At 41.4% G+C, this 27,987-nt stretch overlaps 1 protein-coding gene across 2 annotated transcripts; it reads right to left on the bottom strand.

Moving 5' to 3' along the window:
* Positions 1-37: 37 nt before the first annotated feature.
* Positions 38-27,306, bottom strand: SPO11 (SPO11 initiator of meiotic double strand breaks). Of its 2 annotated transcripts, XM_077335683.1 has the most exons (13): positions 26,935-27,306; positions 21,398-21,511; positions 14,211-14,299; positions 12,720-12,786; positions 11,581-11,689; positions 10,239-10,325; positions 6,614-6,647; positions 6,325-6,434; positions 5,464-5,563; positions 4,485-4,522; positions 3,339-3,415; positions 1,749-1,860; positions 38-478 (listed from the first exon to the last, which is right to left on the bottom strand). In XM_077335683.1, exons 1-13 carry the CDS (start codon positions 27,072-27,074, stop codon positions 359-361), a joined length of 1,197 nt encoding a protein of 398 aa, XP_077191798.1. In that variant the 5' UTR covers positions 27,075-27,306; the 3' UTR covers positions 38-358. The 2 variants fall into 2 exon arrangements, with proteins under 2 accessions (XP_077191798.1, XP_077191799.1); XM_077335684.1 differs by lacking the exons at positions 12,720-12,786; positions 14,211-14,299.
* Positions 27,307-27,987: the final 681 nt, after the last annotated feature.

Raw genomic sequence — 27,987 nt, 5'->3', positions numbered from 1 at the left:
GCTTAATTTGCTAAAAATAAAGATTGGATATCCAGAGTTTGGACAAGTAACCCCATTTTATTTCATGTTTACGTCATGAGACCTAATCAAAGTTTGACTTCAAAAATGTAAGGTATTTATTTGTTTTACACCATGTGATCAATACCTGTTAAACTTAAAACACCTCTGAAGTACAGGAAACACAGGTGAGGACATGGGTAAAAAAATTAAAGATGTACAAGAAGAAATTTTCAAAAACATTTTCACAATTTTTAACTGAATATCTTCATAGTGTTTCATCCAGAATGACAGTCATTTTTATGAAGCCTGTTTTAACAGCTCTGAGCAAAACCTGCCTTTTGAAAGGTTGTTTAAATATTCATATCCACCCCCCAAACTGCAATTTGTTTGGCAAATATACTTTGGATAGGTAATCTGATGAAAAAGAAGTCAACGCTTGGATTTCAGCCTTCATTTTAGATACCGCCATAATATCTAACTGAAAATAAAAGCATTGAAAGTTAAAATTCACTGGGCACATTTTTGAACAAAGCCATGAAAAGAGTAAGAGCATTAAGGACTTCACCTTGTTCTTATTAGGATTATTATTATTATTAGAAGAGTTGGTTCTTATATGCCGCTTTTCTCTACCCAAAGGAGGCTCAAAGCAGCTTACAGTCGCCTTCCCATTCCTCTCCCCACAACAGACACCCTGTGGGGTGGGTGAGGCTGAGAGAGAGCTGATATCACTGCCCGGTCAGAACAGTTTTATCAGTGCTGTGGCGAGCCCAAGGTCACCCAGCTGGTTGCATGTGGAGGAGCGCAGAATCGAACCTGGCATGCCAGATTAGAAGTCCTAACCACTACACCAAACTGGCTTAATTCCTATTTCTCTCCTATCCTTTTCTCTCTCACTTTTTTTTTTTTAGGCATCCTTCCCTGAAGGCGGCATAGAAAGGACTGAGGAAAGAATGCTAACCCCTCCCGCTTCACCTGACTTCGGGCAGGAAAGTCCCCATGAGGGGAGGGGTGAGCACTCTTGGGAGCTTTTAGAAATTTACTAAGCTGGCTACTTCTTTCTCCATGGCAGGCCCTCTGGAGATCAGTTGTAATTCCAGGAGATCTCCAGCTTCCATCTATTTCTGGTTCACTAAAATCAGCAGAGGTCAGACCAAGATATGGCTATTCAGGACACTTTGCATGGCAGAAATTAGTCAACCATACTCTATGTGAAGTCAAGCTCCTCAGGGATGCAATCATTTGCACAGAAGGACAGGACATCAAACAGCACTAGGCTATAAGAGGCTATAAGAGGCAGAATGGGTTGCCAAGGGTGTGAAGGCATACTGGTCTGCCCAGAGACACTATAAGGCACCCCCCCCACACACACACACAAAACCTCTCTGTATATCTGCAGAGCTTTCTATGAGCATAAGATAATATCTTGGAGTATTCAGGTAAAGGTAAAGCACCAGGTCATGTCTGACCCTTGGGGTGACGCCCTCCAGCGTTTTCATGGCAGACTCAATACGGGGTGGTTTCCCAGTGCCTTCCCCAGTCATTACCATTTACCCCCCAGCAAGCTGGGTACTCATTTTACCGACCTCAGAAGGATGGAAGGCTGAGTCAACCTTGAGCTGGCTGCTGGGATTGAACTCCCAACCTCATGGGCAAAGCTTTCAGATGGCTGCCTTACCACTCTGCGCCACAAGAGGCTCATTGGAGTATTCAAGATAAAAGAAAAAGAACAAAACATGATTTATACATACTTCTTTTTTCCAGGCTGGGTGATAAGAAATGTAAGGTCTCATCTGCAGACTGGCTAGTTTACTTTGGTCTCGTTTAGTCAATTGAATCAGTGCACTCTTAGGAATATTCAGCCTAAAAAAGCAGATTGTTTATTTTTCAAAACTGTTTTAAAATACTAATGTTGAGAACTGCAACATATTCAAATAAGAATAGTGAGACATTGCTTCGTAAAAGAAATCCAGAGAGATTAAGGGGACATATTACACATTGTAGGGAATATGTAGTTAGCAGAATAATATACAGCCCAACTCTGATTTGGGAAACACTCAAACACTTCAAGGTGGAGCCTAGGATGGACAGAATTTGAGAAGGGGAGGGAAGTCAGTAGGAACATGATGCCATTTTCGCCAGGGGAACTGATCACTGTAGTCTTATGTCTGCAGAGTATAAATATGCAAGACTGTACAGCACCATCTGGAAGAAGTTCCTGACAGAGCAGTTTCTCAGTGGAACAGGCTTCCTCGGGAGGTGGTGAGTTCTAGATCTTTGGAAATTTTTAAACAGAGGCTGATTCTGTGAAGGCAAAGGGGTGGCAGGTTACAGTAGATGAGTGATTGGGATGTGAGTGTCCTGCATAGTGCAGGGGGTTGGACTAGATGACCCATGAGGTTCCTTCCAACTCTATTATTCTGTGATTCTACCAGCTGATTAAAATAATTTTTGAGAAAAGAGTGTGAGTCTTAATCTAACTGACTAATGTTCTCAAGAGAAAATAGGCAGGAAGCATACTCAAATGAGCAGAAAGTTTCCAATTGAGCCAATTAGGACATAGGAGGAGATTATTTGAAAATATCAGGAAGTTCCTAATCTAAATATGTTAAGTACATATCTCCTCTGATACTATCTGTAGGACATTTTTTAAATGCTTTGAAATCATTCACTCTGCAGATCTTGCATATCCCAAAAGATCACAGCCCCACCTGGTGGTTTGCAGCCCTAATATATAGTTTTCCAACATGTCAAATTATACATCCCAAGGCTATTTCCCATCCGCAGAACAGCATGTGGGGAAGCCTAAGACCTCCTCCGTCTCACACCATTATCTGTCTGGACATTATTTGTCTGGACATTATGTATTTTATTGATATGGGGAGGAGAAAATAGTTTTGCAGAGCTCTGAAACTTCAATCCCTGCTTCGTTCTAGCTTTTTAGATCTCACCAGACATTGCCATGCACTCGTCAGTTTTTCATTGTATTCTTAGGAATTTTAAACTCGCTTCTGGGGAACAAACAGCCGCTATAATTTTCATAATGCTGAATTCTATGTTAATTATATTCGCATTGGCCTAGTCATAGATATATCGTTTCGAGTGTCACCTGTGATTGGAGAACAAGTTGTAAACAGCGGTTAAAAATTACAGAACATAGTATGCTATGACAGAACAGGATCTTCAGTTAATTTCTGGCACTGAGAGTTTTAACAGTTTGATCTTAACATCTACCAATGTGTGTTTAAAAAAATAAAAGCAGAATTTTTTCAGTTTCTGGGATCTAAAGCAGATTCCTTGCTGGTTAATGATGACTTTCTTCAGGAAAATAACCAACTAACCTGTCAAAATCTGATGGAAGGAGCCCAAGCCATCTTATAGCTGGAACTGTGAGGTGATGGGCTTCAAATGCCATTGACTAAAGTATATAATAACAAAATTGTGCTTAATTCTGTTTATATTTGCTGTTATTTAATTGAAAATCAGGGTTTCAAGTAGTATTATTACTGACTATATTTATGAAGCAGCTTATTTGAGATAAAACTGTGTTATGGGAACATACAATGGATGAATTGTACATCTGAAGACATTAAGTTGGATTGTACTGAATCAAACCCTGGGTCCATACAGGTCAGTATTTTCTACTCAGACTAAAAGTCTGAGTAGAACTCTAGGTGGGTCTTCTGCAAAGGTCTTTCACATCACCTGTTATTCCCTTATTCACCTGCTTGGTGAGCAAATGCTCTGCCATTGAGCTATGGCCCTTCCCTGAATTGTATTTGTTCAGTGTTGTGGTATATAATTCTGACTGGTTTCACTTTGCTATAATAGTTCACTGACTTCCACTTGATTTTCCTGCTTTTTTATAGTTACATCCATCCATTATATGTTTTTATGCTTCTGCAGTTAAACAAATCTAACAAAACAAATGTAAGCACACAAACACCCACACCTACTTTATTATAACCAGTGCTGAATTTAAACTGAGGGGAAAGTAACACATTTGACAGCAAACATTATATTTGGAATCTTGTGTTTCTCACTGATGTACAAAAGAAAGAGAAAAGAAGTGTTTATTCTACGTGATCAATCAGAAAAAGCACGAGGACTCTTCCCGGATGCTTTTAAAAAACCAATAAAACAACTAAAAAGCAACTCAAAAACTGTGATCAGAAATAAAAGAATAATATTCAACCCTTTTTCTTGCTGTTGTATGTCCACTTCTCCTTCTCCCAATACACATACTGCTTTTCGACTGGCAGGGCAAGAAAAGCAGCTTGCTCCGGGGGTTTTGAGCAGACATACAATGGGAAGGGAAATATATGCTTGTTTTAATTAAAACATATACAAGGCTTGGTCCCAGGTATACCCACATTCCTAATCCAAAAAGAGTGCATTAATAAAGATCAGGTAGCAGCAGGTTCCATATTTCAGGTAGAAGGTCAAACAGTGAATAGTTTCAATTTAAAACTGAGAAAAAAAATTACCACAGATCCATACTTGTAGACACACATTATTTCGATACCTAGTTGGAAAAAAAGAAACAGAATTGATGAGGCTTTGTCTGCTTTTAAAGCATGATACATTATGCAACTCCGCTTCCCCATATTTACTAGTATAAAACTGAACATAAATAATAACAAGTCATTATTTGTTTTGTTTCACAACCATCTCTAAAACATTTTTTAAAACAATATGCCCATAACAGTTTATTTAATTGTTTATCTGTACAACTACAAATGTAAGAAAATAGGAAAATAAATAAATACATGACCTTAGAGCTGAAAAGATATATCTTTTATTACAACAGTGCTCAACATTTTGTTTTTCTAGTCTTACCTGTTCCCACCTCTAGATGCTATTCTCTCTATGTGACCCATTATGCATGGGCCAGAATGCCCACGCTGGCGGCGGAAGGACATCAGGGAAAATCCCTGATTATGCCCCCGCCACCAGCGTGGGCATGGCCGGGCCCAGGGACATGGAAGGTCCATGTTATTGGAACACGGGAACTTCTGCGGTCCCCGGGATACTTCGGGCACCAGCAGGGGTTAGGGCAGGCCGGTGCTGTGCATAATTGACAGCGCCAGGCCTTTCGGCCCACTTGGCCCCAACCTACGGTGTTCCTGTAGGCTGCCAATATTGTTGTGGTTCCCTAGCTATGCACATAATGATCACCGATAAGGCATTCTTCCTACAGGCACTGCTTGTATTTCGTAGGAGTTTTAATCCCCTAGCCCCCGCAAACACATTTTTGTTCCTTTAGATTTTAGGTTTTTCTGCAAACCTGTGTTTTTTCCTGGTTTGTATAAAGATCTGTCTTTTCTCCAGCTTTAATTATCTACAAATGAGACCATGTTGACAATTAGATATAATGATGGGATGACAATTAAATAGACTGTCTCCATTCCCTTTTCTCTAACATCCTCAAAACTGATATTCTATTATAGTGGTTCCTACACTCACCATGTGGATCAGCATCCATGAGAGCAAAGATAGGTACATGGCATGAATCCCATAATTTTTTTACTAGAAGCCTTGTGTTTATATCTGGCACACCTTTTCCCTAAAGAAACAATGTTCAATTAAGATGCATGTAATAAGCCTGATTATGAATATACTTTTCCTGGCAAATAGATGGGGAAGAAATGGAGATAGTGACAGATTTTATTTTTCTGGGCTCCAAGATCACTGCAGATGGGGACTGCAGCAAAGAAATTAAAAGACGCTTGCTCCTGGGGAGGAAAGCTATGGCAAATCTAGACAGCATCCTAAAAAGCAGAGACATCACCCTGCCAACAAAAGTGCATTTAGTCAAAGCTATGGTATTCCCAGTTGCAATATATGGCTGCGAAAGTTGGGACATAAGGAAGGTCGAGCGTCAAAGAATTGAGGCTTTTGAACTCTGGTGCTGGAGAAGACTCTTGCGAGTCCCTCGGACTACAAGGCGAACAAACCGGTCAGTCCCAGAGGAGATCAGCCCTGACTGCTCTTTAGAAGGCCAGATCCTGAAGATGAAACTCAAATACTTTGGCCACCTCATGAGAAGGAAGGACTCCCTGGAGAAGAGCCTAATCCTGGGAGCGATCGAGGGCAAAAGAAGAAGGGGACGACAGAGAATGAGGTGGCTGGATGGAGTCCCAGAAGCAGTAGGTGCAAACTTAAATGGACTCCGGGGAATGGCAGAGGACAGGAAGGCCTGGAGGATCATTGTCCATGGGGTCGCGATGGGTCGGACACGACTTCGCACCTAACAACAACAAAATGAATATACTTTTAGAAAAAATCTTAATGTCATGCAAATAAGGGCAAAATTTAATTTCATACCGTAATCATTATACTTGGGGATAATTTATTGCAGAAGTTGTCATCCAAGAGTCTCTGAAATGTTGCATCTTTTTCTACAATTAGAATAAATTCTGCATCGGTGCTCAAATCTATACTGTTAAGGCTCTAAACCTAATATTAGTCAAACTTCATTGCAGCATATAATGAAATGATAAATACTATAATCCATGTATCTTCTCTCACAATTCATTATATATATCATACGTTAAAGAAAAATTAACACTATAACCCTTGATGGGTGCAAGCAGACATTTTGTCTAAAGGATACTTCTCATTCCTTCAACATTAGATGGTACGGCTGTCTGAAATGACAAGAGTGAAAGGAATAATTACAACTGGAAAAACATATACATTTAAAATAATGTAATAATAGGGAATGGGATGAAATCTCTCTTCCAATCCTTAATAACCAGAATAGTTTTCTACATTGTTTATTTATGTACAGGGTTGGCCCTGCCTTTGTCTGTGGTAGGAAGAAGGATGGACCTGGGTACACACAGCCACCCATAACCCTGCAATGGTTCCTGGGACTCAGGCAGGGCAGCAGGCTCTGCGCTGAAGTCACGTTGTCCGTCCATAAAGGTTGGGTGGGCCCAGGAAGAAAGCCTGGGAAGTAAGCCTCCTAATGCATGGGTGAATCCTAGCCTGGGCATGATGATATAATTGCTTTGCCTTTGATTGTGGAGGAAAGTTGGGCTTAGGGAGTCAGCCATCTGCCATGCAGTTGGATCCTGGACCTGGGAAAAGTGGGAGGGTTTCCCCCACTCTGTACAGCACTGTGCTGCTCTACAGATACCTACTGTGCAAATGACTCTCAGGCCAGGGCAGAGGTGGTTGGCCATATGTTCATTTGGTCATTAGAAAGAAGATGGGCCCACCTACATCAGCAACAGTGTTGGCAACACAGTATTTTCCTGGTTTGTGCCCGATTCTAAAAATGTATGCTCAGAAGTTTGTCCCACTGAACTCAAGGTTGCTTAAATTAGCCATTCTAAAGATCACAGCCTAAATAAGCCTATTCAGAATCCTACTCAAGTGGGGCTTATTCCCAGGAAAATGTTATTAATCTTGTACTACTAGATACTCTTCCAAATATTACAGCCATATTTTATGGTGGAACACTCATATGGTCAGTAGTGCTAAAAGTTAAATATCCTGAAGACAGATGTTTACAGAAATTTTAGCTATGCTGTATTTTCCATTTGCTTTACTGTTCTTCAGCTGATATTTAGAGTTATGAAAATCTTTGTTAACATTTCATATGTCATACAGGAATTCACTTCAATATGGCAAACATATGGGGGGGGGGGAACAGGCCAGAAGAAGAAATTGGCACAGTAAATTGAAGTGTGTGGTCTTAATGTTTAACTACAGTATCATTGCAGGTGCGTGTGATAGAACAATTGAACATGCTTAAATATGAGGATTCCAGAAGAAATAATGTCTACAATAACTAGTTTGAAGTCTTTTATGTTTACAGTAATTCTGTGAAAACTGTATGTACTTAGGCAGATGTTCTGTTTTAGTTCTAAAAGAGGCTCTTTTTTTAAACTGTCAAGTCGCAGCTGACTTATGGTGACCCCATAGTATTCTCTGGGCAAGAGACATTTGTAGGTGGTTTCAGCATTGCCTGCCTCTGCATCATGATCCTGGACTTCCTTGGTGGTCTTCCATTCAAATATTAACCAGGGCCCACCCTGCTTAGCTTCTGAGATCTGACAAGATCAGACTAGCCTGGGCTCTACATGTCAGGGCAAGAAGGACAACTGTTATTATGAGCCCCTCCAGAGGATTCGGGCCCCTTTCTGCTGTTCAGTCAGCCACTGGCTAAAAGTTATGAACCATGAGGCCTCAACATGGCATATACATCTTGCCCCATGCTTCAAAAGGTGGCTGTCTGGCACATGGTATGCACCAATGAGGAAGGAGGAGGAGGGTTCAGGGGGTCCACAAAATATTCAAATTAAGATGACAGCACTCAGATTGCTGAAGTTTGTGCCATAAAGTATCATTTCCCTGTATTTTGAATAAATTAGTATTGAAGCCTAACAATCTGAAAGATTTTTCTAGCCATGAAGTAGCATTAGCATCAGTACATTATATTGAAAAAAATGTTATCATTTGATTCTGCTTAACTGAAGGCAAAGAGAAAACCTGATTGATTTCAAATGAACAGGGGCTTTTTGAAGTTGTGGTACACACATTAGATTGTCAGAACTCTTGTGTTCAAATCCACATGCTGTGCCATGGGCCAGTCAGCTGCCACCACCTCTTTCTCAGAGGAATTGGCAGAATCAGACTCCACACCAACAGAATCCCCACCTGAGTAGCCAGATCTGACAGTAGACCCAACGGGGGAAGCACTGGGAAGCAAGATCACTTTCTAGTTATGGCCAGGCTGCTCTTTCGTCCGAAGAAAGAGACGCCACTGAGGCCAACATCCCCACCAGCCTCTCCGGAGCCAGTAGAGCAGCCTTTTTCTACCTTTTGACTGGGGAGGAGCCCCTGAAATAAATGTTCAAGCTTCAAGGACCCCCGGAAGTGATGTCAGCTGCCCCCCCCCCATTGTTATGCCCCCTGGAAGTAAGATGTCACTGGAAGTAACATCACCACCAACACCTTTCACCCTCCCTTCATTCCCTCCTTTTACTATTACTATCACAGCTCTGCCTCATGCTGGCTTGAAAGAATGGCAGGAGCTGAGAAGACGGCCAAGGGACCAAGCCCTATGAAGATAGGTTGAGGGACTTGGGAATGTTCAGCCTGGAGAAAAGGAGGTTGAGAGGGGACATGATAGCCCTCTTTAAGTATTTGAAAGGTTGTCACTTGGAGGAGGGCAGGATGCTGTTTCTGTTGGCTGCAGAGGAGAGGACACGCAGTAATGGGTTTAAACTTCAAGTACAACGATATAGGCTAGATATCAGGAAAAAAATTTCACAGTCAGAGTAGTTCAGCAGTAGAATAGGCTGCCTAAGGAGGTGGTGAGCTCCCCCTCACTGGCAGTCTTCAAGCAAAGGTTGGATACACACTTTTCTTGGATGCTTTAGGATGCTTTGGGCTGATCCTGCGTTGCGCAGGAGGTTGGCCTGTATGGCCCCTTCCAACTCTATGATTCTAGACCCCACGATACCACAATACAATCAACCTCTCCACTTTGATTTATACACCCATGGCCTACCCACCAAACTCTCTGGGCAGAGGGAGTTAGTTCCCTAGCTTGTGGCCAAGTCCATTAAGGTAGGAGGGGAAAGGCTGCAGACCCACTCTGAAGCTCCCAGAGACCCCCCAGGGGTCCATGGACCCCTGGTTGGGAATCCCTGCAAAAGAGTATAGAAGCAGGAGGGATTACCAAGCTCCCACCTGATTGCTCAGCAATGATCAGCATTAATTCCTGGAGCAGAGTCCTTGCAGGGCTAGGACTGACAGGCTGATAGGGAAAGTAAAAGATGTGCAGCTGTAAGAAGGCGAACGTAAATAGAAGGAGCAGCACCTGGGCCTCAGGGGACGGCATCAATCAAAGAAGGAAGATAAAAGGAACACACTGAGTTAGGCTTGGCATGTAAGCAACCTTGCTTACTATCCCTCTGTGCACTGATGTGCTTAACAAACAGCTCTACCCTGACACTTCTGTATTGTACTTTTGACTCTGGTGATCTGTGCTTGCTCCTGAACCCTGGGACCCAGGCCCTGTATCCTACACCTGTTCCCAGGCCTGACCGTTCACCTGGACATTTGGATCTCTGACCATGTACTGGTTTATAGACCTTGCTTCTGGATCCTGCATATACTTTATTCTCTTTGGTATACTGAAAACCCCAGGTAGAGCAACAGTGCCAGGCTTAGCCCTGAATGCAACATGCTTCTATCAAATTCACTGAATCAGCAATACATACCATTGTATTGCAGGTACAATTAACTTTTGTGCCATCTTCCTCAACATAACTTAAATTACCAGCAATACATCCTTTGCTGGTCGACAGCTGGAACACAGAAAGCATCAATTCAATCATTAATATACTCCACAAATATTATACATTCCAAATTGTTAGACTATCTATCTAGTATGGAGAGGCAGTTTGGTGTAGTGGTTAGGAGTGCGGGCTTCTAATTTGGCATGCTGGGTTTGATTCTGCACTCCCCCACATGCAGCCAGCTGGGTGACCTTGGGCTCGCCAGAGCACTGATAAAACTGTTCTGACCGAGCAGTGATATCAGGACTCTCTCAGCCTCACCTCCCGCACAGGGTGTCTGTTGTGGGGAGAGGAAAGGGAAGGCAACTGTAGGCCACTTTGAGCCTCCTTCGGGTAGAGAAAAGTGGCATATAAGAACCAACTCTTCTTCTAGTTCCCTTTCCTCCAGCACAACTGGTAGGTTACTCTGTGAGATTGAATGCTGGATGAGATGGGCCATGGTTCTGATCTGATCCAGTAGGGTTCTTCCTATATTTATTTATTTGATTTCTATACCACCCTTCCATTTGGCTCAGGGCGGTTTACATACAACATGGGGGATACATGGGGATATATCATTCAAGGAGTTCAACATGGGAAACATGGTTCTTCCTTCCCTTCTGCAGACATCTCTAAGTAAGCTCCTGGTGTACTGACATAAAAATTTATATTACTTTTACAGTATATTATAAAGGGGGGAGAGAATGTTTACACAGCCATAAATTCAACATTAATTCTATAATGATTCTTTGCTTCCTATGATCAGATTTCTCTTAAAACAACTACTAGGCAGCCTTGGAACTACAAGCTCTGTAAATAACCGTCGTACACGTAGAAGATGTAGGGCATGTTGATGTGATTATTTATATTATTTTTATACCAATTCATAGCCAAGGAGTTCGAGATGGCTTGCAAAATAAAATCAATAATCATCCAGAACCATGAAACAAGAAAATAAAAATTCTCAATGTGGAAGGAAACTCATCATAAGAAATTAAGGAGGTTGTCTCAGAAAAATATTGCAGATCCAATCAGGTTTTCCACTACCTCTAACCCTTTCACTATCAAAATGGCTATTGTGGGCATCAGCAACCTGCATAAGAATTGTTAATAACTAACTCCTAAGCTTCCACCTTTATTCATTCATTTGATCCTATTCCCAGCTTGAAACAGCAGATAAAATAATGCAGGAAAAATCAGAAAGTGTAGAGTAAGGAAAGATTTATTTGTTGCCCTTTCCCAAACATTTTAAACTTTTTCAAATCATAGCTATGTAATACTTAACAATATGTAGACTCCTCCTTGGTATCTTGAGCATACAAGAAATATCATTGATAATGTTGTCCACAACTCTTTGGTTGCCAAAACATTGTGTATCAGTATAAAATATATCTCTGTCAAGATAAAATGTAAATAAATAAACAAAATTTTAGTGGACCCATTCCGATGTTGCCTCTAAAGAAAGTACTGGTCTTGAGTTTTATCAGATTTCCAGTGCTATCTGCCTGTCTCCGTCTGAACTCTGTCCTGCCCTCCCTACCTAGAGAATGGAATAATCACAGAACAGATAAAAAGCACCTAAGTAAAATATGCAGATTATTATACGGACCATTTAAAACAGAAATCTGCTCAGCTTTGTCATAAAGACCATTAGTCCCAACATTAGTCCCTACACTGAAGGATCATTTAAATCTATATTCCAAAGCCCACAAGCAAGTTTTGCAAAGTAGGTAATAAAAGTTAGGTTGTTGCACTGTTAAAACAACACTTATTGGTGCATATCCATTAAATAGGAACAGGTTCCTCTTTTGGATTAGTAATGTAAAGTAATGTTCAAACAGTTTGGAATACTTGATTTATCAGTAGTGTATTGTAAAGCTTAGCATGCTTAATGTAATGTAATTTAAAGCAGTGGTCCCCAACCTTTTTATCACCGGGGACCACTCAACGTCAGGGACCACTCACCGGGGACCACTCAACGCCTTTTACTGAGGCCCAGTGGGGGGGGGGTAGTTTACTCCTCTACTCTCAACCACTGCCCTAACGCTCTCTGATCGCTATGGTAATGTTTAAACATCCCTTCAAAATAAGATACAGACACACCACAGCAATGAACATAAGGAATATTTTATTTTCATGGAAATTTTAACTCATGACAATGACAAATCAATGGGAACCCTGAGCTTGTTTCTCTGCAACGAGATAGTCCCATCTGGGAGCGATGGGAGACAATGACACCCGAAGTGTGTTGTAAAGGGCCGGGGGGGATGAAGTAAAGGGCCGGGGGGGGGGGGAGAAGGCGTCCTTCGGGGCCCACCAATTAGTCAAAGGACCACATGTGGTCCACGGCCCACAGGTTGGGGATCGCTAATTTAAAGTATATATTTTATTTTGATATCTAAATATCCCAAATATTATTGTTACCTTTTAGTTGCATAAATATTGGTCTGCACCATCTTATAGATGACAGATAATATTTTAAGGAATAGTGCTGAAATGTAAAACATAATTTATAAATATCCATCTTGTTAAAAACATTGGCTTGCTGTTAAGTGCATTTTCAAATAGATAACTCTTTTAAAATACTTTACTTTAAAATATTCGTGCACACAGAGAGAAAAAATGAAGTTTATGCTTATAGGTCCTAAATCTAGCATGTGGTATACATATGGAAGCCTGTTCACATAACAAGATCTCATTCAATGGGCTATGGCTAGAACATCATGTGCTACATATGAACAAAATAGATTCAAGTGGGTAGGCGTGTTGGTCTAGAGCAGCAGAACAAATTTAGAATGCAGTGTGCACTCACATATCCTCAGAAGTGTGTGTGGACACGAAAGCTTGTATCTGAAATAAAAATTTGTTGGTCTTAAAGTTGCCACTGGACTCTAAATATGAATAAAATGTTATGATTCTGGATGATCTGGAAGTAGGGATGCTATATCTGGAAGTAGGGATGCTATATATAATATATCTGGAAGTAGGGATGCTATATATATATAAAGCAAATTATTCACTATATTTTTCTAATAGTTCATCTGGACCCACCTTTTAGAGACTTTAATTGGCTTTACATACGGTATTGTTCTGTAACACTTCACTAGCGTTAGTTATTTTTCTTAAGCTCCAGACTGCTTCTTCCTTGATTAGTTGTGTTTGATATAGCTTACTTATCTGAGAGGCCAGATCTCTCTCAGCATCATTGTGTAATAACCAGATCTGTTCCAGTCTCTTACACAGGGAATCACAAAAGATTTATGAGAGGATTTTTACCAAGCCTCTCTTTGCTCCAACTCTTCCTTGTTCTCCCTGTCTGTGTCATTTTTCTTATAAAGGTTTCCAGAATGGTTTCCTTCCCATAACATCTAAGGAAATGAGCTCTGACTCACAGCAGTTCATACTGGCATAAACCTTATTAATCTCTAATGTGCCACTGGACTTCTGCTTTATTTTGCTACAAGAGACTACCGTCACTACCCCTCTGGAATATGTGTACAAATACACAGACACACACTGCAGTTTTAAATTGGTTCATGTAACATTTATATATAGAGAGGATACAAATTAGTGTATTGCAGAGAACATAAAAAAGGTAAAGCACTGGGTCATGTCTGACCCTTGGGGTGACGCCCTCTAGTGTTTTCATGGCAGACTCAATACGGGGTGGTTTGCCACTGCCTTCTCCTGTCATTACCATTTACCCCCCAGCAAGCTGGGTACTCATTTTACCAACCTCAGAAGGATGGAAGGCTGAGTCAACCTTGAGCCAGCTGCTGGAATTGAACTCCCAGCCTCACGGGCAGAGCTTTCAGACAGCATGTCTGCTGCCTTACCACTCTGCGCCACAAGAGGCTCTTTACAACATGGTAAATTACATCGATATCTAGAAGGAATTTTTTTTTTTTTACATACCGAACTTTGGGGCTGATTTGGGACAGTCACTTCTCATTTTCCTTGTGGTACAATTAGATGTCATCTGCAAACCTACAGAATCTTTAAACCTGTGATTTTGTAAATCAATTTTAAAGATAATATTCTTTGTCTTATACGCTAGAATCCCCATTATCATGCAAAACACAAAATGTGGCCTGTAAGATAACAACAAACTCTGAAGGATATGGCATATAATGCTAGACTTGCATGCACCACGGAAATATAATTTCCTTAATTTATTTTCTTTATTCCTTTTGCATTTCAAATTATATAACTATTAACAGCCATTTAATAAACAACGTGATCAAAAGTGGCAAAGAAGCCTGCCTGGCAGTAATATTTTAAATAGTCAATATCTATGGTGAATTGAAAAAATAGAGTTTCTAAAATACAATGCAGTCATAAAAATACCATTATTTATTAATAATGTAAATTTAAAACTCCCAAAGGCTTTATACAAAGCCTCAAATAAAATCCAGTCCTATGAATATACTAGTGCCTTAATGTCACTGACCAAATGCATTTGAGCACTGCCACTGTTGTCAATGATCTGGCATATATATAAGTCCAGCTTGCCTTGACCTGGGCCTATTTTTGAGAAATTTGAGTCCTCCATTATATTTCTTTCAGCAGTCCACATAGTGTCCATTGTCTATTTTCATTATACATTTCTTCCATGCTGTTACTTATATATATATGCCAGACCATTGATAAAGGTGGCGCCAAAATGCTTATTAGTCAGTGAGCCTCAGGGGAGGGCAGTATATAAATAAATAAAGCCTTTGTTTTTTTTTAATTTATATTGTATTATACTGGCATTTTTATAACTGCTTCATATTTTAGAAACTCTATGGTGCACCCTCATTAGGCCGACGTTTTCCTTTTTGTTAACCTTTTTTGATTCCTGGATTCTTGTTTGGGTTAAGATTTTTCTCCTTTTTCTTGTAGACAGAATTAGCTTCTAACCGTAGAGTTTTGCCTCAAAACCACACACACACTCTCCAGCGATCTTGATATGCCTGTGTCATTTTCAGGTGACATGAGCACGTCATGGCATCCGTCCAGTCTGAGCAGAAGTTGAAGGGAAAATGGGGACATTTGCCCATACCAGAGTATCTGGCAACCCTAAATATATGTTTAGGAAATCTCTGGGGCTAGTGATAGGTGTAACTAGGATGATCAAATATCCCACAGGAGGTGGGATATTTCCTGGCCTCCAGCAACCATTATCAATAGGTACTCTAGTGGTTGGTAAGATACATTTCTTTTTTAAGTCTCTGTTGGTAATGGTGTGAAATAATTTCTGAAAAAAACCCTGAAAGTGATGTCAGTCCTGTTTAGGAATCATTGGAAAATCTATGGTAGCATTTTTGGTGATCCCTGGCACAACTGATGCTACTTCTGGGTATCTCTTGGAAGGGACCTTACACCATCACCAATGGCACCCCCATGTGCTCTCTCTCTACTCCCAGATTCCCAGTGGTTTTTGGGGACAGTCCGACAACCCTAATATAATCACAACAAAACATTTCTTGATGCTATTATGTCTTATATTGTTTTCTGTTTTACATGATCACATTTACATTTTCACTTTTAAAATGCATTTCTTTTTATATCCTTAAGGTGGCAGAAGACACCACACACCATAAAACTGCACAAGAGCCAATACATTTATTTATTTCAATTCCTATGTCACTCTATTCTTTGCTATATATCTTTAAATCTGTTATATATCTTTAAATCTGATATTGTTCTCATAATAAGAAGCATTTGTTTACCATTTGTAACGCAGTCCCAAAAAGAGAAATATTCAGATAGTTCCTTAGGTTTAGGCTTGGTGCTCTATCATTTGGATTCAACCAATTTTTTCATTGGAGAAAAAGGAAGGTAGGATCTGCTTTAACCATCAATAAAACTATGCTAGGAAACAAAGCTCATATGAGGCTAAGGTAGTGTTGCCTGATTATGCGTAGAATCCAGCAAGAATCCTGGGAAAGGATGGAGATGGTGAGTGGAGGGCAAGCTGCCAGCAATCGTGTGACATCACTTCCAGGTTTTCCCAGTTTTACTAGAGTTTCCAGCTATTCCTAGAGAGTACTGACATCATTTTTGGATTATTCAAGAGAGTGATGTCATATCATCACAGGTGGCAATTTATTTTTTCTTCTTCTGCAGCCTTTAGTGTACCAACAGGCAATGGCTGATGGGGGTGGGAAATCCTCTGCCCTCAGCAGGCATTTCGCAACCCTAAGAGGGAAATTTAGTAAAGTGAGTGAAAAACTAGGCCAGATCCAATCGACAGTAATCAGGGCTCACTTATTTAAGTCCTTTCGATTTAATCTTTCTGCTACTCAGCCTTCAGAGGAAGCTTGTAACCAATAAAGTAATCAAATAAAACATCTGACTATTATCACAAGCATCATATCGAAATATAAACACAATTAGTATAATATATATGTCTCATATGCAAATAAGTAATATAACTAGCATAAGAGGAGTTCAAAATAGTGGGTCGGGCATTAACCTATTTATTTTGTCAGTGCCCCAATGTGAATATGGCCTGCTGTAATACTCACTAAGGTTAACTATACTTCGAACTATTAACTATACTTTGAATGTTTTAAAAGCACTGTATAAATGCTAAGCATTATTTGCAGTGATGAACTCTCATGTCAGTAAGTGCCTAAAATCAGACCACATGCTGCCTTTCCCAGCTGTTTTTTAAACAGAAAAAGTTGTATTGGGCCTCAATTCAGATTGGTTTAATTCTTTTTTCACGCTGTTTTGCCACTTGAAATCAACTTCCTACCTCCTGCCTCATTGGCATTATAACTCTGGAAGGAAAAAAAGGCAGCAACCCTCTTTTTTCCTTCCAAGATTAATAGCCTGTAGGGGAGAGATTTGTGCGCAGAGTATGCCATCTACAATTTGGATTGGAAAATCATATGAGAGTTGAATAATTAAACCAATTTAAATCAGGATGCCATCAAGCTGATATTTCTAATGTTTTAAATGCTGGGAAAACAAAATCATGGATCACCTAGCATCTTGTCTTTAGTTTAACACCATTAATAAGCCAATTAATAAGCCAAGAAGAATAAGAAAAGGGTCGAGGGGACAACACACCAAGATGAGTCATGTTATTTCTCAATGTACTAGGACTCAAGACTTTGTCTTGGATTCTATGCAGCATAAACAGGGCTGCATGTAAACTGGCTTCTTTGACTTCCCTTCTCCACTGCAGTTATTTATGCCACTTCCCCTGTATTCCCCGTTGGCCAGTGACCTTCAGGAATATCATGGGGTCCAAGTAGGGGGTTACAGTGAGAGGATGTACCTGTGAAATTATCCTCCCCTCTCTTCTACAGTCAGAAATTAGTGCCTAGAATCCAGCAAGAATCCTGGGAAGGGAAAGATGGTGAGTGGAGGGCAAGCTGCCAGCAATGGTGTGACATCACTTCACACTTAATGAGTGCTCCCTCCCGCCTAGAAATGCATGAATGCGTTCTACGCCTGGACCTGTTTGTACTGTTTATACTGTTACAATTATCACTTAGTAGTATTAATGTTATGGTTATTTATATGTTATGGATTGTTTCCTGTATAGTTTCTACGTTCTATGTAAACCGCCCTGAGTAAGGTGACCAGATTATAAGATTTGTAAAGCGGGACACTTTGGTGTCCAGAGGGGGGGGGGGCTGGACAGAGCGGGTGCTGCAACCTCCGATCCCCAGCCAATGCAAGCACCACCAGACATTTCCTGGAGGACCTCCACTGATTTCAGCAATCAAGCAGCGTGCAATCCTATGCAGCCTAACTCCAGTGCAAACCCGTTGCGGACGGCCCTTGGCCGAGGCGTGTGCAGGATGAGCTGCGTCCCCCAGCCTCGTTTTGGCGGAGGGATGGTGCCCAGAAGGAAACCCCACCCCGCCCTTACCGTGGCAGTTGAGCAGGCAGACAGCGGCCAGCACCACCAGTACACCTGGAAGCCGCCGCTGCTGGACGGGCTTGGCATGCCCTTCTCCTTGGCCGCCGCTGCCGCGTCCATCGTCTCCTGCCGCCGCCGGGGCTGCGCTGCCTTTTGTCAGAAGGGCAGGAGCCCTTAGGCCGTCCCTGCGTGCACCCTCTGCCCCGTCACCGCCGCTCTCCCGCAAACATCCGGATCGGCGGGGGCCTGAAAAGCTGGTTCGCTTGCCCCGCCATCCGCCAGCCTTTAGGAACACAGTGAGTTCCCGCTTGCAGACCCGGCCAGTTCCTGCTTGCAGATGCGCCCGGGGCACCTCCCTCCATGCTGGCCGCCAGTCCTAACGCTGGCCCGAGGCCAAGCGGGACTTTTGAAAAAAGCTCTCGGACACGGGACATTTTCCGAGAATGCGTGGCTGTCCTGAGATATGCGGGATGGATGGGCAGCTTAACCTGAGCCTCCAGGGAGGATGGTATATAAATTGAATGAATGAATGAATGCCTATCAGGAATCAAAAGTTAGGCCCTAAGCCTCTAAATTTTACTGATCAATAAAAGGCAAATAACTTTAATAATACAATATTTATTCTAGTACAAGAATAGGGTTGTTTTACATTCCTGTGCAAGTTAATGTCTCATAAAAATGTTTTGGGACAATAACATTTTTGGGAGGTCATCTTAAATTCAGGGTCATTTCAGGTAATTATATCCTCCTGGATATTCTGTAAAAGATTTAGTAGGGCATTTGGGGCAGGTGAAGTAGTGTCCTTGTTGTGGACAATGTTTTTTGCTAGCTGTATTTTTTTACTTATCCAATTCTTTAAATCTGTCTTTCTATGTAAACTTGCAAATAAACAACGTTCCTAAAATAAAACAGCAAAACTATAATATCAGTTAGTCTACAAAAGTCTTCAGCTGAGATTATCAGTATAACCTATCTGCAATTGATATTAGTAAAAACAATTCAGTATTATAAAGCTGCAACTGACTTATGGTGACTCTTCATGGGGTTTTCAAGGCAAGAGATGAACAGAAGTGGTTTGCCATTGCCTTCCTCTGCATAGCAGCCTTGATCTTTCTTGGTGGTCTCCTATGGCTTAGCTTCTGAGCTCTAACAAGCTCAGGCTAGTCTGGGCCTGGCTAGTCTGGGCCATTCAGTCTGCTGTTTTAAACATTATGCTGATTTAATTATTTTATTGGAATTTCTATATTATGTTGTCATACCCTTTCTGGGTCCTAACTCTATTGAATGAAAAGTAGGCTTAAATTATTTTAAATAAGTATAAAATAAACAAATCCCTATTCCTGACTGTTTTCTACAGACTCTAATGCATAAGATGTATATCCTTAACAGTATTCACAGCTTGTCACTTTATGGTATAACTAGTAATCAAGCCCGCTGCAGGGGAATGCAGCGGGCGCTAGGGCCTTACAGTAGTCGTCGGCGCGCTGGTCGGCGGCAGGCTGGTCGGCGGTGGCGGGCTGGTCGGCGGCGCCGAGCTTCTTTTGTTGGCGGCGGGCTGACGCGGCGAGAGGCGCTTTGCGCCTCTCGCCGCGTCAGCCCGCTAGGCAGGGAACCCCCGGCAGGCGCGCTTCGCGCGACTGCCAGGGGCTCCCTGGGTCGGCGGCCTGACGCAGCGAGCCGCGTCAGGCCGGGAGGAACTGCGAGCCGCGCGCAGCGCGGCTCACAGTTCCTGGAGCTGGGAATCAGAGGGACCAATCGGCAGGCGCTTCCGCCTGCCAATTGGTCCCTCCGATTGTCTGTCGTGAGGAAGGGTCCAATCCGGACCCTTCCTCATCACGGACTAATCCCACCTCTACACCCCTTACCGAATTATTTAGTCCGTGGCGCCCGTGGCGCCACGGGCGGTTTAAAGATGAGGATACTACATATACTGACATTCTCCTTTTCAGATTTCTATACGCCATAGCTATCAATAATTGTGTAACTATAACTGCAATTTGAAATTGTCAGTAATGATGAAAAATCAGCAACTCTTATCTTTATGCCTTACAGCAGCTCTTCAGCATTCTGATTCATGAAGACCAACCCACTTATTACCTCCAACCTCACTCTTTCATTAGGTTTCTACCTAGTCTGCTGTCTTATGGATTCTGATTGGCTGAAGATCGTCCCCTCAAACTTCCATAGAAATATCCTAGGGTTGCAGGTCCATTGGAGCAGCTACTGGGGAATGGGGGGGGGGGTAGGAAAGCCAGGAATTATCCCAATGTTCTTTGGCTTTGGGGCAAAAAACTCTGTGGTAGAATTAGCTTCCATCATAGAATTTTGCTCCAAAATTAAAGCCTACATCACTTCTGGGTTATGTAGGTATATCAGGTTAATTTCTGGGATTCTTCCCTGGGAAGGGTTAATTGGAGGGGAGGTGTTCACTGAGTGGGGAACTCCAACCCAGACCAGGTGGTCTGGCTTCCCTAATTCTGATTGAATGACCCTGAGAGGGGCTGGCTATTCATTTGTGTCTCTGTGGCTTCTATATGACTGAGCTTCTGAGCTACTATTTCAAGATTTGTATTTTTACCTTCAGGACATATCCTCATGATTTTTTTTAGTGAACCCATGGTGACTTTTAGTCATAATATCATGTGCTAAGCCAGTTGTGTGAATGAATGTCAATATTATGCATTAACTAACCACTATGCACTCACTAAAAAGAGCAAGTTTGAATTTGGATGTCATGAACCAACTCCAGTTTGTGACAAGTATGAACTTGGATTATCCTAAATTGTGTGTGATTCCTCCCTGCCCACACGCACGCAGACCCACGCACACCCACACCCACGCACACACATATGGACTCAGATTGAAGACTTCCTATTCGGAAACCCATGAATCAATTTTCAGACACAAACAAAATGCAGTGAGTTAAAAGCATTCCAATTTCAGAATCACAAAAAACTTTGATTCTGTTCCAAACCACAACAGCTTCAAAATCAGCTTCTTGCTCAAGATGCAAAGGCAAAGGAAATGCACAAGGCCAAGGATAAACTGGGTTTGCTCTCTTCACAAACAAGTCAAAGTTTGCAATGTCTGACAGATCTATGTTTTTTGCAGATTCATTACAAAAAAATGAAAATGAAGTGAAAAGAGGGGTAACTGCACAATGACTTAGTTTGTATAAAGAGACAAGATAAATTTGTGAAATTGATCAGATTTATGAAGGATATTGAAAAATACTTACTGAATGTTATCCCAATCTGATCTGTTGTTCAACAAGAGAACAGGTGCTTCATTTCTGGACAGATTTGTGATAACATCTTCAATAACATTTTCAATTGCTCTAAGAACCTCAGAGCTGAAATAAATTATGAGATATAATTTCAGTTTGAATATCCAGCATGTAATCGGTGCCAAAATCTACAATGAAACTCTGATATGCATAACTGTCTTAATTAATTGACACTGCAAGAAACGCCATACTGGACTTTGTCTTGCTTTAATTGCCCCTAGTTGCCATTTTGTATGTTTGAGCTTTAGCACTATAAAGTATATTATAAGCCACTCCTCATGAGTTGTTGTTTTTTCCCCCTAGCCAGCCAAACAGTTGGATCAACTGGTTTAAAACAACTATGATTAATGTTTTAAATCAAATGATGTAATATTAGCTTTGGCCAGAGTTTGACTTAACTTGTTTTTAAATGCTGCAAACTTCAAAAAATGTTCAAGGGTATAATATAAGTACTTCCTCTCTACCACAGCACATTAACCTTTTGATCTGACACTTTGAATGAGTGCCTGTGGTTTTTAATTATATGAAGGTTTTGGCTGGATAGCAACATTGTGTGTGTGTATGTGTGTGTGTGACGGGGAGATAAAATGTGTCATGAAATGAACTAAGAACACTGGTAGCACTCCTCATATAACAAAAAAAGCAGGTTGATCTTCCTATGAGCAAAATAGATTTCCCTCCTAAATTCCACTTTTCCTGCCTTCTACTTTTGGAAGACTATGCTGCAAAGAGTGCTCTCAGTCCACAGATGCTGCGGTAATTTATATTAATTCAGGTATAGATTCCATTTTTAGCCTAAGAAACACAGAAAACTTTTAAAGACTCCTTTCTTGAGCTCAGGGAATGTTTTTACTTGTACAGCACACACCCATTCCATATTACAAACCACTTAAGAGATTTCAGTATCAAAAATGGTTTCTCATGAAAATGTGACAGTGGAAAAAGGGAGTCTGGCTGCAGTTCAAAGAATATTAAGTCCAAAGCCCCTTTTGGCAAGAATTAGTTGTGTGGTTCTTTGGATCATGGCTGTTCTAACCCTGAATGCTCACATTCTATTGTGGATAAGAATATGGTACTTTCTTAAACAGGAGCACATTGGTGGCATGTATCACAATGAATCTCAGACACAGAATACGTTCCACCTAATTAAAGAATCACAGAGTCCTTTTTGAAGATGATTGTATTTTTTTCATATGATACCAAGGAGGATATTGGGAATGATTTTTATTTGAGGGCTAGTATTTATTAGAAGAAGGAATAAAGAGCTTAAACAACTGATGTTCAGTCTTCACATGAAAACTGAAAGAAAAGCTATGCTTTAGGTTGAAAAGGCTGAAAATTAAACAGAAAAGGATAGATTCAACAGATGGGGTCCATTGGACTGATGATTTGCCCGATTTCCTGTTGGTCCTGTTCGCTGAGTTAAGAACATAAATTCCTTCTGATTGCTTCAGTTTCTGCAGTTGTAATGATTGTTTCTGCCCCATGTGTATTGAATTTTATCACAGTTCTACATTAGTCAGATAATTTAGCCAGACAGTTTCTGTTTCATCTTTAGAAATGTATGGCTAAGTAATCAGTGCCAAATAACAGATCCAGATTTCACATCCAAGCTTAATTTCTGGGGTTTGAGGCCAACAGTAGTTGAGAGTACTTTAAAGGAGAAAGGCAAGGATATGAACGGCATGCTCAAAAGAACATATCACATATGCTCTTTATTTCAGTTTAGCTCCTTGAAGATGAAGTAACCTTTAAGACGGAAAAAAGATACATTACTGGCCAAACATGCCAACTTAAAAAGCACTCGGCATTAATTACAGAGAAATCTAAGCTGGGAACAGCAAGACACTACAGATGTATCACACAAGGATAAAGCCTGTCAGCTCATTTCCAACAGGTCACAGCATGAGCATTTTTTTTTTTTGGCAGCACAAACAGAAATGCACTTAAATCATTATTTCACAACAAGGGGTGGTGGGGGGGAGAGAACCCAGTTACCAAATTAACCCCAGCATGGCATTTGAATACAGAGAATACAGAGATCAAAATTATGTTAAATTAAATTATGAAAATAAATTGCTTAAACCAAATATATTAAAATGGCAATCTTTTATATTGTTTGTATTCAGTAGAATGCATTCAGAATTAGTTGTGCTGATAACCTATGCTTCAATACCCTGTTATATGAAAAAGCCCAATAAAGTAGCTGGGAGTTCAAATTTGTAGACTCACAGTTTAGAAAATCAGAGTGCTACTGATGCTACTTTTGGAAAATATATATCTGTACATAATTTGTTTCTGAGTTAAGCAGAGAGCAGAGCTAAGAACATGAGCTTCTTATAACTTTGTGCTCCAACACTTGTAATTGCCTCTTCTTTGGTATTACTGAAATAATTTTTTGCTGTGCGGATTTATTTAGGTATTTGATGATACCTATTTATATTCCACCTATCCTGAGGGCTCAGGATAGCCTTGACAAATGAGCAGAATAAGAATAAGATTTCATGTAATGCCATGAAATGTTCCCTCCTTTCCCAGTTTAATTCTAAACACCGTTGCCTCTGATACATTTGGAATGAATTGAGATACCTATTTTTGCTCGTTTCTGATTGATTGGACGTATGAATAGAGGTGATTTCGATGACATTTGTTAAAGAAATGGAGCAGATGCTGGTTTCTATAACAGTATTTAAGCTGAGTGTGTTTGAAGAAGAATTGTTTCTTATATGCCACTTTTCCCTAGCCGAAGGAGGCTCAAAGCGGCTTACAGTCGCCTTCCTATTCATCTTCCTTTGCTGACTATTGTGGAGAAATATTTATTTTGCATGCAAGTTGTATATGTAAGAAATGTATTTTGTAGAGTTGGGAAGTATCTGGAGACGTTGGGAGTGGATCCTGGGAAGGGTGGGGTTTAAGGATGGAGGGATCTAAGTAGGATATAATAGCATTAAATCCATCCTCCAAAGCAGCCATTTTCTTCAGGGAAATTGATCTTGGTCATTTGGAGATCAATTGTAATAGTGGGAGATCTCCAGGTGCCACTTAGAAATTGGAAACCCTAGTATTATGAGATGGCCAAATTCCTGCGGAGTGAATAAACTGGTCTAAAAGAAAAGGCAATGGTTCAGTACCGGAAGATTCCAATTTGGTCAGTGGTAGCTCTAAGTTTTAAAAATGTCGAGTAACCAACCTCCATTTGGAATCTGAAGAACTCCCAAAATTACAGCTAACCTTCAGAAGAGGTCAGTTTCCCTGCTTTCAGCTCTATGGCATTATACCCCACATAGGTATACAAAATCCTACCCTTTCAGACTTCACCCACAGAGTTGGCAACCATATAAAGTGTGTCAGATGGCAGAGCTGGCAGAACCTCAGCCAGAGACCCTGGAAACCTGCTGCCAGTCAGAATAGAATCATAGAATCTCTGGAGTTGGAAGGGGCCATACAGGCTGCCAGTCAGAATTGAATCATAGAATTTCTAGAGTTGGAGGGGGCCCTTCCAACTGTCTAGTCCAACCACTTGCTCAATTCAGGATCAGCCTAAAGCATCCATAAGTATCTGTCCAGCTGCTGCTTAAAGACTACCAGTGAGTGGGAGCTCACCACCTCCTTAGGCATCCTATTCCACTGCTGAACGACTCTGCCTTTGAATTCTCTCCCCCCCCCCTCCATCTAGCCAGTAATGTTCTACACATAATTTAAGTCCTATCATCTGCTGCCAACAGGAACCCTCCCTACCCTCCTTCATGTGACAACCTTTCAAATACTTAAGGAGAGCAATCATGTCCCTTCTCAACCTCCTTTTCTCCAGGCTGAACATTCCCAAGTCTCTCAACCCAGATCATCCTCACTCTTTTCCTCTGCACTCTCAATTTTGTCCATATGGTGTTTGAAGTGAGGGCTCCAGAACTGCACACAGTATTCCAGGTGTAGTCTGACACCATAGAATCAGCAACACTGTATGTTTAAAATACTAATGCTTTTGCAGTCGCTTTTTGGCAATCATGTTGTCTATTCATGTGGCATTTTAAATTAAAAATTGGGCATACGACTCCCCTGGGACTGAAGCACACTGACAACTATTCATTTAGTCTGTTAGCATACCTGGGCCTGAGATCGGAAGTGAATTGTGTTTCTATGCAGCAAAACAAGGTGCAACTGTATGTTAGTAATAGGACTGCTAAATTCCAGGTGGGGCCTGAAGATCTCCTAGAATTACAGCTGATATCCAGACTACAGTAATAGTTTATCCGGAGGAAATGGTTGCTGTGGAAGGTGGATACTATGGCTATATGATATGGTGAGTGCTTCCCCATGCTTGACACTCAAATCTCCAGGGAATTAGCCCGGAACTGGCAAGTAGCAACTTAGCTAATAAGCCGTATGAACAAACTTATAGAATGTAACATACTCAAGGAATCCCAATGTACCCCTGAATCAGACATTCTAATGAAAGAACATGAGTGGTGCCTCATGGCCATTGAAAACTTTCTGGACCAGCTTGCCTGAAAACTCTGATCAAGATCATAATATTCTCAACAACATCCTCAGGGTCCATGCCAAGGACAAGGTGGGCAGCTGATTTCACACCAGAATCCAGAGGTGGCAGCAGCCTAATCAACCAATGCTCTGACACCTATGAGGCTCAGGCAGGAGTAAATAGCCTCTCTGGGGTCCCCTTCAGGGGAATCTCAGGGGAGGATGGTGTGTCTGTGTGTTTATATATATTCCCCGGAAATTGCTGGGCATTTGAAGGTTCGTGGGGGCCTCTGGTGTTCTGCCTTTAGAGAAAGGTCCACCCAACAGCTTACACCATGGAGTACATCCCCAAAGCCTTTTCGCCCAGCGGGGATATCCAAAATGCAGAGTTCGCCATACATGGTCTAGCAGATGAATATGAAAATGACTGAGTCCTGCTTGGGTACTACAAAAATGCTCACAATGGAGGATCAATTCAGATACTCCATGTGACGGAGGCAGTGAACAAAGAATTGAAGCTCATAAATTTACAAATCATTTCCAACAGGGGAATATTTGCATTTACCGCTTTTGTGTGCACAGAAGGCTAGCCCTGTGGATTACCAGGATTTCCTGATATTTTTAAAGGAGGGATTCTCATATCCCCTATATTGATGAGAGATTGAAGGGAGTCTGTGCCTCTTAACAGCTTTAGATGAGATATAAATGGAATTCTGATGGGAGTTTATTTCCCCCCTCTTTTGTGAGGTGTTTACCCCAGGATGGAGGAGCTGAAGTGCATAAAAGTGCAGGTGACCACAAGGTCAACCGTTTTGCACACCACAGCACAGCAATAGAAAAGGCTGTAGAAAGAACATCCACGCCTCTCACTCCTGATGCTTTAAGTCTAGGGCATCTTCCCATTCCCAGCACAATTCTTGGCATTCTTACTCAGTAGTGAGCGCCATGAAGCTTATTAATGGGACTTACTCCGAAGCAAATGCGATTAGAATTGCTTTTGTTGTCGTTACCTAGAGATTTCACCGCGATGAATGGAAGCAAGGGGGTCGTCTTTACTCCCAAGAGCTTTTTTCGAAGCTTCACGGAGCTCAGATCGGTGCTGGTGCAATAAAGTAAAGACGGACCAATCCGTTTCTCTGAGGAAACTCATGGCGTGGCCAAAGGCAGAGTATGTGTGTGTGGTGGGGGGCTGCGCGCGCGCGTGTATTCAAAATGGGAGTGAAGGGTGCGAGAATATCCCTCCATCCATCCCGCGTCCCTCTTGCCGCGCGACGAAGCAACAGCGAAAACCGCCACTCCAGCCAACCGCTTTTCCCGCCTTCCGCGGCACAATTTGAAAGGCGTCCCAAGACGCAAGCACCTGCCCCTCGCCGGCCGTTTTACATCAGTTTGGGCCGCTGACTGAGCCAGGCAGCCAATCAGATCAGGGGAGAGATGGGATTCTACAAGGCGCGCGCGCACGCGCACGCGCACATGCCGGGGGGGGGGTGTTCAAGGAAGGGTGTGCTGGATTGGGCGACTAGCCTTTGAAATGCACCTTGTTTTTGTGACCTGGGCTTTTATTAGGCTGATTTGTAAATCAAAGGTTGCCCTGATCTGTATGTGTTGTATTTAGGGTATATATATATACCCTAAATACAATATATATATATATATATATATATATATATATATATATATATATATATATATATATATATATATATATATATATATATATATATATATATATATATATATATATTCATAGTAATATATGGGACCTGATGCCTTATAATCTGAGTGCTGCACATTGACTCTCAATGGGAACTGAGAAGAATTTCCTGCTGAATCCCCCCTTTCTGAAAAGATATGGAGTGCACTATTGCTTTCTGCAGTTGTCCCAGCGTTATTAAAAAGCCCACCAGGTCCGTGGTAATACAGGGACCTAGTATTTGAGAGCCAGTAGAGCCTTGGGCTTTGATGAGCTTTGATTACATGAAAGAAAGTACTGTCATTAAGGAAGAAACAACAAAAGGAGAGGGAATTAACAAAGCCTTTCAAATTCATACACCTTTCTTTTG

Source organism: Paroedura picta, chromosome 4 (genome assembly GCF_049243985.1).
Source record: "Paroedura picta isolate Pp20150507F chromosome 4, Ppicta_v3.0, whole genome shotgun sequence".
NCBI lineage: Eukaryota > Metazoa > Chordata > Lepidosauria > Squamata > Gekkonidae > Paroedura > Paroedura picta.
Note: the sequence above shows the minus strand (reverse complement) of the source record. Positions and strands in the feature narration are given on the sequence as shown.

What these genes read in the sequence shown, in the direction of transcription:
- SPO11 (XM_077335683.1), bottom strand. Translation starts at nt 27,074, where the DNA reads ATGAGTTTCCTCAGAGAAACGGATTGGTCCGTCTTTACTTTATTGCAC. An exon ending in TCAGATTGGGATAACATTCA is followed by an intron (nt 14,300 to 21,397) that starts GTAAGTATTTTT and finishes ACAAAATCACAG; the next exon opens with GTTTAAAGATTCTGTAGGTT. An exon ending in CATGGATGCTGATCCACATG is followed by an intron (nt 4,523 to 5,463) that starts GTGAGTGTAGGA and finishes TTTTCCAACTAG; the next exon opens with GTATCGAAATAATGTGTGTC.